The sequence below is a fragment of the Pteropus alecto genome, unplaced genomic scaffold (assembly GCF_000325575.1).
Source record: "Pteropus alecto unplaced genomic scaffold, ASM32557v1 scaffold101, whole genome shotgun sequence".
Lineage (NCBI taxonomy): Eukaryota > Metazoa > Chordata > Mammalia > Chiroptera > Pteropodidae > Pteropus > Pteropus alecto.
The window spans coordinates 1,796,966-1,814,988 of record NW_006432945.1 but is presented as its reverse complement, the minus strand read 5'-3'; the positions used below and the strand labels follow the sequence as shown (position 1 = coordinate 1,814,988).

At 41.7% G+C, this 18,023-nt stretch overlaps 1 protein-coding gene across 2 annotated transcripts in view; it reads right to left on the bottom strand.

Moving 5' to 3' along the window:
- UTP25 (UTP25, small subunit processor component) overlaps window positions 1-14,117 on the bottom strand; it is a 22,437-nt gene extending 8,320 nt beyond the window's left edge. Inside the window, exons 1-11 of one of the 2 annotated variants that reach the window (XM_015586283.2) lie at window positions 13,896-14,117; window positions 13,075-13,114; window positions 12,208-12,463; window positions 10,256-10,429; window positions 8,462-8,550; window positions 6,917-7,327; window positions 4,980-5,199; window positions 3,138-3,340; window positions 1,809-1,991; window positions 1,597-1,709; window positions 604-849 (exon numbers count right to left, since the gene is read on the bottom strand). In XM_015586283.2, the coding sequence (XP_015441769.1) occupies window positions 604-849; window positions 1,597-1,709; window positions 1,809-1,991; window positions 3,138-3,340; window positions 4,980-5,199; window positions 6,917-7,327; window positions 8,462-8,550; window positions 10,256-10,429; window positions 12,208-12,463; window positions 13,075-13,114; window positions 13,896-14,002 (2,042 nt within the window). In that variant the 5' untranslated portion in view covers window positions 14,003-14,117. The remainder of the gene's footprint in view (window positions 1-603; window positions 850-1,596; window positions 1,710-1,808; window positions 1,992-3,137; window positions 3,341-4,979; window positions 5,200-6,916; window positions 7,328-8,461; window positions 8,551-10,255; window positions 10,430-12,207; window positions 12,464-13,074; window positions 13,115-13,895) is intronic. The other variant, XM_006907687.3, reaches the window with a different exon arrangement.
- Between the last annotated feature and the right edge of the window lie 3,906 nt (window positions 14,118-18,023).

The following is an 18,023-nucleotide window of genomic DNA, read 5'->3' as shown; positions in this document are numbered from 1 at the left end:
AAAGAAAGGCCAATCTAATTTTGTCAAAGTCACACGGTAGGTAGGGAAGCTAAACAAACGCTGAAACCCTAAAATATTCAACTCTAAGCCCCTCGCTTTTAGCTTCCTGCACACGTCCAGGGGCCCCTTGGTCCTACTTCTTCTTGGTGAGGAAGTGCATGACCACCTCCTCAGGACACTGAACATGTACACCTCCACAGGTGACCCGGACCCCGGTATTTTGTCTGGGCTTCTGTGACAGGGCCCAATCTCTCTTGTACGCATTAGTGTTGTCCCTGTCAAGAGTTGTTCAACTCTATATTGTCTTTCTTGAGGGGTAGGACCACACCTACAGGAAGTCCCCCACATATGGATCCTCTCCAGATCTACACACAGGTTATGCTATAGTCAGTCATTTGTTTCTATAGCCTTTTCCAACAATGTCAATTTGGGAGAAAACCAAACACCAAGAAGAGTCTGTCCAGCCGCCAGACTGGCTCCTCTGCAGGAGGCAGAGTAAGGGAGGACCTGGGAACACCGCAAAGCCTACCATGTGCTCAGAAACAGGCCGATCTGCTTTGCATGTCCCTGAGAGACGTCGCTGGAAACCTGGCACCACCTCACCTTTTGTAGAAATGAAAGCGCTCTGTGAAGAGCAGAAACTGCTTCTCTCCTTGAAGGAAAAAGTGTCTGGCCCTGGAGATAGCAGACTTTTTCGTGTACTCGCAGATGTGAGTGAAGTTCACTTCCTCCTTCTTGAAGTAATTTCGGAGACGCACGAAGTCAAAGTACGAGGGGACATAGACGAGTGCGTGAGACATGACTGCATCACGATATTGAGGCAAAATCTTGTTCACAAAAAAGTTAAACCTGATTTGGAAAGGCAAAGGGTAAAGTCAATGATCTCAAGTTGAGCCTGTAGCATCACTACAAACTGAGTGGCCCTGGGCAAGCCACGATCTCCCTCTATCTCCCCAAAGAGACCACCATGGCTTATGTCATTGCAAAGACGTTACTTAAATAAAACTTGACGAGCACATTAATAAGTGTTAACACCAGTCATCATAAAGAATAGGTGTAACGCCAGTTATCCCAGAAAACTATTCTAGGAAGTATCTAACCTCATCATTCATTCACTCAGTCAGTCTGTCTGTCATCAGCCAATCAGTCAACAAACAATTGCTGAACACCTCCCATTTGCTAACCACCATTCTGCTACCATGGGTCCCCTGACTAAACACAATGCAGAGGAAGGAGGAAAATAAAGAGAAAATTACAAAAACAGTTCTTGCCCTGAAAGGTTTACAACTGTTGACACAGATACTTTGTGGCATTAAGCAGTGTGATATAATTAAAAAACACCCCAGTCTAGAGGGAAAGACCCCTGATTTACGGTACTAACCCTGCCACTAACTAGCTATAAGAACGAAGCTGAGGACCGTTTCTCTCTGGGCTTCAGTTTCCTCCTCTGTCTATGGCATGATTGGGTTCATCAACTCATTAGGTAAATGGTAATCAAAAAAACCAGCATGGAATCCAGGTTTAAATTTGTATGCCAAAGTCAAATCCCTCTGTGAGGCCCCCAGGCATTCAGTGAGACTGGGGAGGGGTGGATACCTGGCATCGATCACCGAAGCTAGGTTTTCAGCTTCCATCTTCTGGAAGACATGTGGGAGTTGCACCAGCACGTGACTAATGGAACCTGTCATCGGGACGTTCCTCACAGCCACCTGCCAGGAGTCGATGAGAGCATTAGGCGGTAAGCCATTCCTATTATTGACCAAATACACATGCTTCAAGAAGATCCAGAGAAACAAGGGCAAACCCACCTGGCCCTGTGCATTGACACAGTACTTGTTGAACACGGAATTGATCTGGGCATCCTGCAGGGCCCCGAACAGTAGAGTCTGGCGATAGAACTTCGACCAGTTATTGAGGCTCCACATCCTCACTCGAGAAAAGTCCACCCCATGTGAGTCCAAGGGCAGCAAGTTCATGTGATTCATCAAGTGCTTTCAGCAGAAATAAAACCACCATTAATAGTTACTGAGGATTTTTACCTGTTAGGCACTGCCAAGCATTTTATAAGCCTGCCATCTTATTTAACCTGATAAAGTACATACTATCATTTCCCAAATTACAACAAGAAAATTGAGGCTCAGATGAGTAAGTGACTTGCCTATAGTCAGGCGAACGCCCCCAACAAAAAGCTAACTAAAACTGGCCATCTCTCGGACCTTCGAAAGAGGATCAAAATAGTAACTACAGGAATTTTCCTTTAAAAGGAACTTCTGAAATGCTACTCTGGTCATTCTATGGGTTACTCAGTCCCAAACTTAGACAAGAAGGGAAATGACATGGAAAATAGCTGTTATCCTTCAATGATCTGGTTCTTAAAATATTAAATTTCCGGAACCACGACACATGCGTTTTCTACTTAATTATATTTTTATCTCACAATATATATTGAAGGGTCACGAGAACTATAAATTTATTTCCACCTTTTAAATAAGTACTCCCCTTTATTTGTCCCAAACTTCCTGTAAGACCTGAGGTTGTAGGAAAGGTAAATTCTCATACACCTTAAAAAAATAAGCCTATGAACCGTGATGGAATTATTCAAATGCACAGGTTCTTAATCCTAAAACTGACAACAGTACAGAGTATGTAGAGAGGGAGAAAAAAATTACAACACAAATTACAGTGAGAGGATAAAAACATCGTACATTTCTCTGCAAAACCAGATCACACACATTACGAAATCATGAGCAATGGTTTTTCATCTCCACTGAGGACCAGACAAAAAAGAGTAAGCATCAACTGTAGGAGGAATTATGTCAGAATAAAGACATCCATAGTGGAGGATTTTCATCCAATCACCTAGCCACCCAACTAACCACACTAAAGTGGTCTATTAGAAGTGAACTTTGAGGGGAAGAAATCTTTTCTGGAGATTTCACAATATTGACAAGAATTTTTATCTTTTCAGATAGTTTCCTGACCAATCTGTGGGTAGAAGGGATAAATTTCCCATTTTCAAACTGGAAAATGTGGACTTTTCCCTGTTTCACACCAAGTTTTAATCTGGACTTAAATAACCCTGTGGGATTTAAACCACTGAGCTTCTTGTCCCTCTAAATGTGAATGACCAGCATTACCAGAACATGCTCCCAGTTCTGCATCAGGTAAATGTCAGCTTGATCAATGATGAGAAGCTCAACAGAAGACAAAAAGTCAAAATCTCTCTTCTTCTCTCCTTCTGCACCAATGATGGTCCTCAAGCCCAGAGGGGAGGCGATGAGGATGTCCGAGGAGTAAAAGGGGGCATAGAGTCGGATGCTTCTCTGAAGTATTGCCACTCCTACACGAAACAGCCAAGTACACATCAGTGCGTTCATCACTGCCCAGCCATTGGCTTCCACCCTCTCAAAGCATCTCCATCCTTGTACCTTCCAAACCTTTCCCCTTGGCATACAACCATGCCCAAACTGCTTCAGTTATAAATCATCATCATCATTATCCCACCGTCGTATCTGGGTCCCCTCCGGCTCCCATTCTCTTCTTCTCCTTCACTGTTAAACTTCTCCAGATAATTGTCTCTACTTTGAAACTCGCGCTCGCTCCTCAATGCACCACAATCTGGCCTGTGATGCTCAGGACTCCACTGAAATGGCGTCTGCTAAGGTCACCAACAGCCCTCCATTACCAATTCAATGGCGCTATAGTGTTTCTTGTCATGACTGTGGAAGCAGCACTCTGAACACACCTTCCTTGAAATGTTCGGTTCTTCAATGGTGGTTTCCATACATTTAACACTTCCTTTCTCTATCACTGACTCAGCCCTATCAGTCTTTTCGGATCCAAATAGCTCTTCTACAAATCCCTGGATTCACCTACAAGTGCTACTTCCACTCTACACAGAGCTTTGGGTACATTTATTCTCTAACCATGGTTTTAATATCACCTTCACACAAATTTTTATTTCCAGCCCATATTTCTTTCCTGAGCTCAAGACTGATATATTGGTAACTTGCTAGACACCTGCCCATGTTTAAAACTGGACATCAGCTCTCATCCCCTTGCACCTTACACTCCAGCCATGTCGAAGCCTGTGTGAATCCTAGGCCATGCCAACTCATTCATCCTGAGGCCTCTGCACATGCAGTTCCTTGTCTGAAATCCTTTCCTCCAGTCTGACCACTCCCCTTCGTGACTGGTTAAATCTCACTCAGGTTTCAGCTTAGTACAGACGGCACCTCCATTGGAGGCCTTCCCTAACCACCCTGCACCCCTTTTGGGTGTGGAGATTGCTTTAAATGCTCCCAGAACACCCACTGCATCCTCTGATCATAACACTTCCCGCTCTGTACTATTTCTCCACTAAGCTGGACTTCCTGGAAAATAGAAATCGTAACTTTTATTTCTATATCCCTAGCTTCACAGTGTCTGGCACACAGTAGATGCTTAATAAATGTTTGGTGAATGAGCATATTTGACTAACAAACTTCCCCAAGAACTTCGTCAATGTACAAGCAACCAAATACGTGGGAGTAGAATGAGAGACAAGCAAAAATGTGAAAAAGTTGGGTAGGAGAAAATAAGTCCCAAGTGGCTGTAATTCAGAGCCACTCTGCACGGCAGGCAGGAGGAAAGTCCACCATTACAGAGACGCTCAGTTTATTCAGTCTCCTCAGACCGACGCCCTCAGCCCATCAGTCACAGCTTCCCCGGGATTTCCTGTAGCACTGACCGTGTGCTATCAGCTATGGGTGTGCTGAGACACTGTTATAAACGTCTACATGCCTTTTCCATATGCCTTCAGATACACTCCACCCCATTAGCCATGGCAAGACTGTCCCCTGGCAGACGAGATGTTTCAAATGCACCCTGGTTCTGCTGAGAGGCTGGGTCAGTGACCCACTGAGACAATGCCTAATTCCAGCTATGTGAACCTCGCCCCTCAGGCCCCTCAGGGCCTCAGTTTTGACAGGAGGAGTTACCGATCCTGAAGTGGTCATCGATGTTGCCCACGAAGACAGCTTCGTAATCCTCAGGCCTCTTCAGGTTGGGTGGTCTCTCCTCAGGATCTGAGCCATACTCTCCATTAAACCTCTTTTTGTTGCTCACAATTATTTTCTTCTTACTGTCGCCCTCAAGGAGGCTGATGAAGAGCTGTACCACCCGCAAAGCAGCTTCCCGGAACGGCACCACTATCAGCACCTATGGGAGAAATGATGGTGAGCCTTGATGGGGTGACGGCGGGAAGGGCAGCTTGAGGTGAGCCTGCCGACGGTGTGCTGCTAAAGAATCCCCTGTAAGCAGTGGCCCCAGCCAGGGATGACGTCACCCCCTTTGCAGGGAACCTGTCTCGAATCTGGAAGCTGAGCACATCCACAGCGCCATGTCCTGAGGACTTTAATAGTTCCATGGGAGGCAATTCTCAAGCAGAATTTGAAATACATTTTAGGCTAAGTCAACACCTTTAACAGAGGTGTCCACCAGCAAAATCCAAGAATATAAACACCCAAGTTCTTTGAGGGCAAGAAATGTACAGTATTTTTATCCGTAATATCCAAAGAACAAATATGTTCTGAACAAAAAATGAACTAGATGTAATAAGCGGGGAACGAATAAAGCTGGTAAGGAAAAGGACTAAAGCATCACTACTTTTCTAATACACTTTCTAGTACATTTTTCAGAAACGATAAAGTATTTCTGAAATAGGATATCTGAATGGGAAATAGAGGACTTAGTTCTCCAAACATTTCCTAAAATGCTTCAAGTTATAACTGTTAAAGGAAAAAAAAAAGATCCCCCCAAAATGATTAATTTCTAACTACCCATTTGTAAACAATACAATCAGTGGAAATAACTCCAGATTTTGCAATTCACTGAATTCTAAATGTGCTTCCTGGGTAATCTGTCTCTCGTTCTTTTTTGCAATTCTAGATGGAAACAGATAATCTTATAATTCTGATGTTAAGAAAACTCTGAGTTAGTTTCCCAGAAAGGCAACCAGCAGAGCCAGAGGGGGCAATAATCAGTTGGGTACAGCGCAGGGTGGACAAACCAAGAGTGAAGAGGGCCGAGCTACTGTCCCGCTGTGACACCAAGGAAATGTCTAGGCTTTGGTTTCCCCAGCTATCAAGCAAGAGGGTTGGACTAAGAAATCTCTAAGTGCCACATCAGTATTAAAACCGGAGAATCCTATAAGCTCAATGAGAACAATTTAAAAAGATGAGGCTTCCTCAAAATGGAGAGGCATGGCTAAGGGGCAGAGGGGATGGATGACACAAATCTAGCTCTATAACATCATGAAAAGTGTAGACAGAATTAAAAGACATTTCTGTCAAAGCCCTAAATCCACTGGAGCTTAGGCTTATGAGCCCAAATAAATGTAATCATCACTTTAAATGGCAATACCTATCCAGAGGAAAAATAGGGGTTTTTCTTTTCCATTGTTTACATATTTAGGTGGCTGACTGAAGAGGATCCTTGGTTCTAGTCCCACCTCTGCTGCTCTTCTCCTGGTTCTCCTTAGCAAGGCCCCCTAGGAATCTAGGTCTTGGTCTAGAGCTGTAACAAGTAGGAACTGGATGAACAGCTCATTATTAAGGTCCCACTCAATGCTGACGATCATGAAGAAGAGATTTATAATGGAGTGTTAGGTATGTTCAGGGCTTATCTTTATGGAGAATTATCATGGAGGTACTGCCTACTCACAAGTCTCCAGTTAGATGCACTGTCACAAACAGTCCACCGAGGCATCTGCAGCGCGGCTCTGACAGTACCTGGCCCAGCCGATATGCTCACTCCTAAGACTCATTCATTACTCTAATCATTAAAACAGCTGAGTACCTGCTAAATGCTAGGCACCTATACAGCAGTGCTCTACAGCCTAACCTCTGGAGGGCAGAACTCTCCTGCTGCCACTCACCTTGGGCCTTGTTAGCCCTTGGTCCCTGAAGTCATTATCATCACCCACGCCAAGTTTCTGGCTTCGGCGTCTGCTGTTGTTGCCAAGCACCTGGGCATTGGCTTTGAGGACGTGATTCACTGCATGCAGGCAGTACACATGGCGGATCTCTTCCCCGTTCTTCAGGGCAGTCCTTTCTGGGTAGAACAAGTCCCGGTAAGAATTCATAATTAAGAAGAGCTCTTTCTGGAGGGGTGTAAAGGGGCTACTTGATTTTGGGAGACTAGACAGGAACTGGCTGTTGGTCTTGGTCCAAGTGGATTCCAAAGGCCTCTGGAGATGAAGTGATTTTAAGTCAATGTCCTTTGGGGGTTTAAATGTTTCCAACTTCTGAAACTTGGATGAAAAGACAAGCTGCCCCAGGATAGGCCACTAGGGGAGAAACAGATCAAGAGCTGAGTTAGAAATGAATTTTAATATCTCACAGTCACATACTACTTTATAATTTACCAAGACCTCTCGTGATCACCTCTTTTAATCCTCACAATAACCCTGCGAGGTAAATACTCTAATGTTCTTCTTACAGTTTAGGAAATGCTGAGGTTCAGAGAGGTTATATGATTCAGACAAACTTTTGCAAACAGTTCTGAAATCGCAAAATTATAGAAATGGAAAATGAATTAGTGGTTACCAAGCATTAGGAATGGGGGCCAGGTGCTTATAAAAGGGCAAGGGGAAGTGGGAGGCATCTTCACGGCACTGGGAACGCTCCGCATCACGACTACGGTGGTGGATGGGGGAACCCACACACGTGATAAAACGATATAGAACTAAACACACACGACTGACTAGGAGTAAAACTGGGGAAATGTGAATAAGACAGGTAGATTTATCACTGTCAATTTTCTGGCTATGACATTGTATTACAGTTTTACAAGATGTTACCATCGGGGAAAACTGGGCAAAGGGCACCTTTTGTATTATTTCTTATAACTGCATCCATAATTATTATCTCAATAAAAATTTCAATTAAAAAAGGATGACCACTCTCATGAACAGTACCAGTTGGTAAAAAAACAAAAAAACCCAAAGCAAAAACTGCTCCATATTTGAGTAATTTACTGGTGAACCTATATCTGATACTTCACACAAATGAACAGCTGTAGCTACTGTTTTACTGAAAACTTTCTATGTATCAGTCAGTAAATTACTTTATTTTAAGGTAGGCATTACTGTCCCCCTCTAACAGATGAGAATAGTGAAGATCAAAAAGGTATATTAACCTGCCTTAGGTCATGTTAACAGTTCCTCACAGATGTCGGTCTAGACCCTGGGGTACTGTCTCCAAAACACCCTTATCTGGCTCCCACACCCCAGCTTCCCAGTGCCTTCTCTAGCTACACCTGTGCCCCACTAGGCCCTTCCCGCCTTCCTGTGTCCTGCTGTCCCATCGCGTCATCTACCTCTGGTGTGTACTCTACATTTGGGGAGGCTGCTGAAACCCAAGACCACTGCTTCACTTAGAGCTTTTCTCCCTTGTGACCGAGATAACCAAGCAACACTTACTTTTAGCTGGTGGGTAATTTTGGGATTTGTGGCAGCAGCCTGAATTTCTTTTTCTTTCAGTTCTTTGTTCACGTGTTGTAGAAAAGGATCTAATTCAGAAATAGAGAATGTCAGAACACTTGGAGCAAACGGCAGGCATTTTTTGGTCTTCCCCTGTGAATGACATGCTGTTCTTCATGAACTCATCCTTCTTTCCATCTACCTTCTCCATCCTGTCTTCCAATCCAGAGCTTGAAAGTTTCTGACAGGTCATTTTCCTAAAGCATTTCTCTAATTACATTACTTCCCAGCTCAAAAACCTTTGAAGAAATTTCTCAGTGTGAAATTTGGGGCACTACAGGATGCACCTCCAAGCTACCTCTCTGATGTAATTTTTAAATTTTATGGTCCTCAAATTCTTCGGCCTCTGTGGCCTTCCTTCAATTAAAATTTTTATCCTCTCCTTCACTTCGTCTTTGTTGTAAGCAACAGCATCAGTTTAAAGTTACTCCCTGACTCACAGTAAATATTTCCCAGGAGCCTACTGTGTAGGCATAGTGCTGACTCCACTACAAGGCCGTCCCTAGTCCCCCAGAGACAGTCCCCCACCTTGCCCCCACCCACCAACCCAAAGCATATATGTTCATGACATCTCATTGACTAAACTGTAAGATCCCTGAGGGCAGGTTCCATGTCTGATTTATTTTGCACTGCAGAACACAAAGAAATGTTCGATTCTCAATTGAGTTGGGCAAATGATCTAAATGGCAGGTAGCACCTGCACTCTTTATCTTTAGTGCTCTGAGCTGGCCACCCAATCAGTTGCCTCATTAAGAAGCAAAGTTAAATGACCCATTCAAGGATCTAAATGGTAAAATTTCAAATGCAATGTGCCTTGTACTAAACAATAGGAGATAAGAGTGAACAATAGGAGATAAGAATTCTAGGTTCTAATACATCTATGCAGGCAAAACCACCAAGATATTTTAGGATAGGCAAGCTTCCTAATGTTTCCTCCAGGTTTTTAAGTTACGATGGTTCAGAATGGGGCTTGTACTCACATTCTCCTCACTTCTCCTTCTCTAGCATAATAACCAACAGAACCAAATGAGCCAAGTTAAAATGTCACCTTCATTAATAGTAGCGCTGTCTTGAAGAATGGCACTGGGACGAAAAAAGGCAGTCAGGACACAGAAAGAGACCAACCTGACTTGCCCACCCAGACACAAGTTAAGAAACTGGACTCAAGAGAGAGAACAGAGACCTGCCTAAGCCTACCATAGGCAGGCCTTGTCCAAGTGGCTGCCATTTAGGCAAAGGCAAGGCCAAGAGGCTGAGAGAGCCTAGGGAGACAGAGCGGAGCTTTCTGGCTTCCACAAAGCTCCGTTGTGACAAGGACCAAGCAGATCAGCCACCCTGGACCTCACGAATCAGGAAAATTACTGTTCCAACAAAAAGGAGCAAGTGAAGGGTAGAGAGAAAAGTGCAAAGTATTTCTCCTCTTTCCTTCTTTCATACTTGCAGAGAAAAACAAAAGTCTTCCCCTGACTCTAACTGTGGAAGTGTGAGGCCTGGGGTACCAGCCTCCCTGTTACCATTCCTAAGCTGTTTGTTCTCCTAAACAGCCCCCACATACTGCTAACCATGGAAACGCACAAAATACCTTTGAGAAATATTTCTTCTCAGCTATCGATCTAGCTGCTAAAGTACCTGCTTTTATTGTTTTCGTTCCAATCACAGAGATTTATGTGTATTAGCCCGCACCCCCCATACTAAGCAGTTGGTGAATTCGAATAACACATACTGTGCTCTGACCTTGTGATGCTTTCACAGAACTGTTGCCTCCACTTTCCTCTTCAAGAAAATTGGTTTCCAGGCTAAAAAGTGACTCATGTTTTGCATCTGTAAACTCCTCAGGGGATTCTTGTGACGTGCCAGGTGGCTGTTCCCCATCTTTTCCCTCAGGATCAGCAGGTAGGACCCTATCTCCAATTTTGAGAAACATTTTGTAAAATTATTTACTCATAAATAGAATTATACTTCCGTTGACAAATAAAATCTAATTCCTTAGCCTATATCAACACTGAGGTTCATTGGCATTATTTATTTTTAAACAAATTCAGGTAGAAAACAGATTTCAAAATTAAGCTTGATTACTGACCCAGTTCCATTTCTAGGCATTTATTCTAAGATGATAACTAGACAAAGTACACTAAGACATAGATGTAAGATATTCAAGGCAGCACGAATTATGATAAGAAATAACTGGGAAAGTGATTTCATCAGTTTCTATCAATGGGTTAATTGAATACTAAGTAATTAGTACATGTGCTGCTGAAGCGAGCATGGAATACTATGTAATTAAGAAGCTAATGTGAATCCACAGTTAAACACATGGAAAAAATGTCCATGGCATGTTATTAAAGAAAAAAGACAGTAACAGAAATGTATGAGACCATTATGCACATACACACAAATATATGTACATACTAGTACTCACACATATATTCATAAAAAAGTAGTCTGGAAGGTAATGTAAAATTTTAAAGGTGTTTATCTCTAGGTGGTGGGGAAATAGGTTAACTATACAACCTTCTTACATTTTTACAATACATATATTACTTTTGTAATTTAAAAAAAAAACTTCATTTTGAAAAATCCAAAAAAGGAAAGAAAAATGGAAAACCAAAACCAAAATAAAACAAAAAGACCCTAAGTCTGAGGCAATAAATTTTTATCCTAGTAAAACTAATAAAATACTGAGAATGGTGTGTGGTACCTTAAAGTATAGAAAAAAATACACTGTAAGGAAAATAGGCATTAAGACAGTGAGATGTAAAAAGTCACCCAGATACATTCACACAATGGAATACTACTCCAGCATAAAAATGAATTAATAATACATGAACATGGATGAATCACAAAAACACAAGGAGCCAAAGAAGCCAGACACAAAGGGCTCCCACATAAATGAATTATTACTGTATGCTTCCATCTATAAGAATTTCTAGAACAGCCAAAACTAATCTATCATGAAAGAAAGTCAGTCAGTGCCAGGGACAGGAAACTGACTGTAAAAGAACAAGAAGGAAGTTTTTGGAGGTATTGGAAATGTTCTGTATCTTCACTGTGATGGTAACATAGATGTATATACTTGTCAAAAGTCACTGAATATATATAGTTAAAATGGGTATACTTTATAGTATGCAAATCATACCTTAATAAAGTTAATTTCTAAGCTAAAGAAAAAAGTCTCCTAGAAATCTGAGAAAGAGTTCCATGAAGCTTTCAATCCCAGCTCTTCTCTGAAGCCTTCCCTCGTTTATCCCACCAGCATGTGACCACTCAGCATCTCTACAACACTTTTCTAGCTGTTCCATAAAACTCTACTTGAAAAGTTTTATATATTTGCATCTATTTCCATTAAACTTGGTTTCTCTATGGGAGGAACAGTAATCTCTAATAAATTGAGACCATCACAAGACACAGAATTATGTTCTCATTCCTCTGAACCAGAAAAACTTTAACTAGGATTGATGAAGTCCTAGAAATTCTACGCAAAAATGTTATTTCTGCATTTCTCTGGTGAGAAGTTTCTATGTTTTCATCAGATTCTCAAAGATATCACTGAAGCCAACAAGGTTAAGAATCTCTGCTTTGGATTGACATGCTTTTGCACAGCTCACACAATACAGGGTGCTGTGCCCATGGGGCTATCTGTCTATAGTCCTGGAACAGACTAATGAACCCACACCAAAGACACTTACTCTCCTGCATTTCAGTAGACTCTGCTGCTGTCTCTTCCTCTACAGGGACATCACTGTCACCATCTTCTTCGTTCATTTCTTCCTCCTCTACATCACTGTCTTCTTCCTCTTCATCTTCCTCCTCCTCCTCTTCCTCTTCGTCCTCATCTTCCTCAGAAACATTCTTTAATGTGGCCAGTAGTCTGTGGTAACCAGAAACCTGTTCTGGTTCACTCTCTGCTTCACTTTCAGAACCTGAAGTATCTGAACTCTCTGACTAAAAGGAAAATGGGAATTTTAAAAACAAAATGATATTGTTCTCATTGCTACCCTATGACTATCATCAAGCCAATAGTGCAACAGATTCTGACATTCCTAAATAAAAATTAAGCTTTTCTGCAAATATGCAATCCTAGATATTCAACCAAGCCCAGCGCCAAATTTATTTAAAACAGCTAATCTAGCTAAGTCCCTAGAAGCTCTTCATCTTCTCTGAACTGCTAATGTTCCACATAGGAAGAAAGGAGACAGAGCTTTAGGCTATAAGGAAACCTAACCTATGTGTCAGACATTTGGCCCATTTAAAGGAGCGACAGGAAAATTACAATTTAACAAAAGTACGTAGGCTGCTAAGCCTCCTTAACAGGTTCAAATAGATTGATCTCTTAGGGCAGTTTCAAACTCTGGTTACTGTTGAACTTATCACAATAGACATTAATTAGAACAGGCATTTTAATAGACAACTGCATTCAAAAATGAAGCAATATTACTAAAATAATAACATATCTAAAATTGAAGAGTAGAAATGTAGCCAAACTTTATTATTACATATAACCTTAAAAGCAACAACCCAGAACCAACTATTATAAAGAAAGAATAAAGCATTACCAGTTGACAAATCTGTGGTTTAACTTCCTTTCTGGAAACCCTGAGAAGAAACACGTAATGTTAAACTCTAACTGCAAGTATTTAGCAGTTAAGAAAAAGTCTAATGATACAACTTTAAATGAAAAGGGCAGAATATTCCATTATAAACACATTATAACTATAATCCTGTAAAAACTACATATGCACTGGGACAGGGATTATAAGAATATGACAAATAGATTATAATTGACAAATGAAGTTTCACGAGGTCTCATGACAAATACTAGAGTCATACAACAACTGGCTAAATCTGGCAAATAGAAAACCTCGGGTTCACCTTTTCGCGCAAATTTCTAAATTAGAATATCCCTCTAAGTCACTGATAAAGCAGCCTAAAGTGTTGGATGAGGACTAAGATCATAACTGAGAGTCTGAGCACTCACAGAGGAACCCACAGCTACCGATACAGCAGTGTCCTCCGTGTAACTGGACAGATCAGTGATGTCGAAGGTCCCAAACAATTCTTTAAACACACACACAAACACACACAAACAATTCAGAATATCTCTTAAAATACAAAACCCAGCCCACACACAGCGGGCGTGTGGTCTAGCATAAAGTTACGGCCCCAACAAAAGGTAGGAAGACCCATGTGGAACCCCATCTCACCCAGAATGTACGGGGCCCTGCCCTGAGCAAAGAGGAAGCCGGGTAAGCGTGGAAAGAGGTAGGAGCAGCCCCGTCACCATCCCATGGGAGACCCGTGGACCAAACCAGGGAAAACGCGGGCTTCTACTGGGAAAAAATGCTGCAGCTCTGGCCCCAGCCATGTCCCTCCATACCTGTCATGGAAAGGATGCTCCTCGCCGAAATCCCGAAGATGCTTCTTCTGCTTTTTAGTCAGGGTGTTGAGCAGCTGGCTCCGGTTCCGGCTCCCGCGTTTGCCCATAGTGAAAACTCAAGTTTGTCGGCCTTCAAAAGCCAAATTTTCCAACAGGAAGTTGTCCTGTCAATCCACACGCCGGGCCTCGGCGACAGTGCTTTACGGCAGAAGCAGGGTGCCGTAAAGCAGGCCCGCTTTACGTCGTGCTTGTACGACAGACAGTTAAAATTTCCTGGTCGCGATTTTGCCCCCTAGCGAGGCTCCTTGGAAGCACATGCACGCTTGCCCATTTATTCCGAGTCCTAGAATGTTGACAGGCTCGGGACTGCCAGGGGTGAGTAAATGGGTGGGCGTGCTTGTGCATCTGTTTTGGCTGTGGGACTCAACCTGGTAAACATGTAGTAGTGGAGATGGTTGAATGCAGTGACTTTATATTATTCCATAATAAAAATGCCAACCAATATTTAGGGGTGACGGCACATCTCACTTCATCCTCACAGCACTACACAAATGTGTCTTATTAATAAGCCTGATACTACAGATGAGGAAACTGACACCTAGAAAAGGTTACACAATAACAAGAGAGGAGATGGAAACCTAAGTCTGTCTGACGTGACTATAGGCTTTTACCCCACTTGGGTCTGTCGCATGCGTGTGACAAGAATGGAGATGCAAGGCTGAGCTTCCCATCCCTCACCCACCTCCCCCCATTTCCTGAAAGTATTAGAAGAGCTAGAAACAAATCTGTTCCGACAGTCTTCGTGTTACAAGAGCAGAAACACATTCAGAGAGGTACAGTGTCTTTTCTGAAATCACCCAGAGAGAGTCTACAGCCAGGCTGCCCTGAACAAGCCCGGGCCGTCTGGTGTGATCTCAGAAGCTAAGCAGGGTCGGGCCTGGTTAGTACTTGGACGGGGGACCACCTAGGAAGACCAGGTGCTGTAGGTGTGAAAAATAAAAAAATAAGGGATTGTAAGCTGATAAGATCCTTGCAATCTGTAAGGTCAACCAAGGGTTGCCTTGCCTGAAAAATAAAAATAAATAAATAGTTAATTAAAAATAAAATAAAATCACCCAGAGAGCCAGATGTTGGAGGATGCAGTGAAACTGGATCACGGGTCTCACAGCTGAACTCTGGGAAAGAAGGATTGAAAACTTTCCAAAGTGGAGTAACGAATGATTCTGATTTTAATCATGGCGGTTGTTACACCTCCTTTACAATTACCAAAATTAATCAAACTGTATATTTAAAATCGGTGAATTTTAATGTATGTAAATAATAACCTCAATAAACAAAGAAGAAAACATCAAAAAGCAAAACTGGACTCAGTACTCCAGACATGCAGAGTGCGCTGGGCTGCTCGAGAACATGGGATAAACACAATGATACTTTTCTCCTAATAGTAACTTATAATATCATGTTCTGTAAAAACACAGTGGTAATTCATAGACCACAAAATTCACCTGAATTTTTAAGGTGAAACGGGAGCCATCAAAGAGTGTTCACTTTTGGCTGTGCTACTAGAGGTGTTTCCATGGGAAAATCTGAGCTTTGCCCAGTACCACATCATACCTGTAGAAGTCGTACTGGAGCTACTAGGTTCCTATTCTTGTCAGTTCTGGTGGCCATCTACTGTTCCTAATTAGATTGAGAGGTTGGGTGGGGTAGGGAGGGCTGGTGGAGGGAGTACGAAGGAAATATGCAAACAACTGGTGATGCCAGCAGCTGGCCCAGCCAAGGAACCCATAAACAAATAGACATCTGTCTTCGGTCTAACGTCAAGATAAAAGGTACAGTCACTTATGTCAACAAAAGGCTGTTTGCAAAATGTCATCATATATTTTAAGGTGCTAACCATAGTATAACCTGCCTATAACAATAAAGAGATTTTTTTTTCTCCTCCCACCCTATCCCAAGTGTCCCAGCTTCCTTCCCCAGAGGCAACCAATTTCTTGGTAATATTCCAGAGATCTATAAAAAGCTATACTCTCGAGCACTTGAGGTGACTCCTTCCTCTCTCCTGGTTTCCACATCCTTGTAGTCCTGTGGGCATGTCTAGACTGTTCCCATATTCAGGCAAAAATGTGCCCCAGCCCCACCCAAGCGGCCTCCTCATTGGTTCGCTGAGCAATGAATGGGAAAGGGGCCCCTCTTTTTATAAGTATTTTTTATAATTATAAAAATATTTATATTAGCCTTTGACAATGTAAAAGGGGATCCTTTGTGAAATTTTAACCTGAGAGTCCAGAATTTGAATATTTTTTTTCACGCCTCCAGTGAACATTCTCTTAGTAAACCCCACACAAAGAAGATGTATGTGCCAACTAGTGAAGGCCATGGGAAAATTGTAATGAAGGCAAATTTGTTCTTCCCTTTCTCCTTTCCATGTACAGCCTTCCTTTTCCTTCCTCCAAGGTTTTCTTTTACCTTTACCCTTAGGCACACAGTATTTTCAGGGATAAAGGCAGTCCAGGAAATAATCTTTTATGCTAGTTCATAAAGGCATGTTTATGAATTGTTTCTTTTCCCAAAGTGTTTGCACTTCCCAGGAGACTCACCACAGTAATGATCTCAAAGGGTGGGAGAAAGATGACAATCTCTAAGGACAAGAATATCAGAATATTCAGGAAGGTGTTAGTAATTAAAAAAAAAAAAACTCTTTTCTTTGGAAAATTTCAAGTACATACAAAAGTAGACAAAATAGTGTAAAGCACTCCCATGTACCCATTACTCAGCTTCAACAATTATCAGCACGAGGCCGTGTCGTTTCATATACGTGTCCACCCAGGGCCCCTGACACTTCTCTGCATTATTTTTGAAACAAATTCCATACATTAGACTATTTCATCTGTAAATATTTTAGTATGCATATCTAGAAGATAACGATTCTTTCTTTAACAGTTACAATGGCATTATTTCACCTACAAAAGTAATAACAATTATTCAGTACTATCATATATCCAGTCAGTGTTCAAATTCTGATCATCTCTTAAATGTGGTCTTTTTTTTTTCTTTTTTTTTTTTTTTACACATTGCTGGTTTTACATGTTCTGCTGTTCTATTTCTCATGAATAGGTTGTTGGATATAGAACTTTTACTGGACTTCATTATAGTTGGTATTTTATGCTGTCATCGGGAGTCATATAACATCTGGACGTCTGGTTGCCTTTCATTTTGTGATGTTACTAGCCATTAGGGCTTAATGTCTAAATGTGTTAATTCATTAGAGGTTCCATTCTAATTCTATCATAGAGGTGATATTCTAAGTCTGCATTTTTTCTTCACTTATTTGCTGGACTGTTCCATGACAACAGACTTCTCCCTTATCTAAATGTGGGTTACATAATGGTACCATTTATATAGGAAAAGCAGATTAAATGCTTGATTCACCGCTTCATTTACTAATTTTCAACACAAGGAGTCAATTCACTAAATCTTCTAATGGTAATTAATCAAGTCTTTGTTTTTATTTTTAGTATCATTATCGACTCCCAGAGTTATATGAACTGATGTGTTTTAATCCCTTGCAAACATTACGATTTGAGAGTATTTATTTAATATATAGCCAATGCAAAGACAGATAAATCATTTTCTAATGCAAACTGCAGAAAGTAAGCAGAGATCTGAGAGTCTCAACAGTTTGGGGGGTACAGCTTAAGGATACAGATCAGATACTGAGAATGTTTGAGTTTTGAAACTTATATGACAACAAGAGCACATGGGTTCAAGGCATGTTTACCGGGAGCCATATGTGATCCAAAGGTACAACTCTCTAATGATGGAAGTTTAGATACCTCAGCTACTGATTTGGGAAGATTCTGGGGAAGCCAAGTGTGTGTGCCTGTGCATCTGTCTCTTCCTAGAGGACTTAAATCAGAATTTCCTACATACAAGACCAGCCCCCTCTACCATATGCATGCATACACATGAGTCCATATGTACCCCAAAGCAATCCAGCCTCTCCCTGAGAGTACTGACAGAAGTCAGTCTTTTGCTACCCTTATAATGAAATGAGCTTATCTATTCATTCAAAAAACTTTACTACACACTGTCTGCCAATTGCTATACTAACAGCTGAGGCAAGGA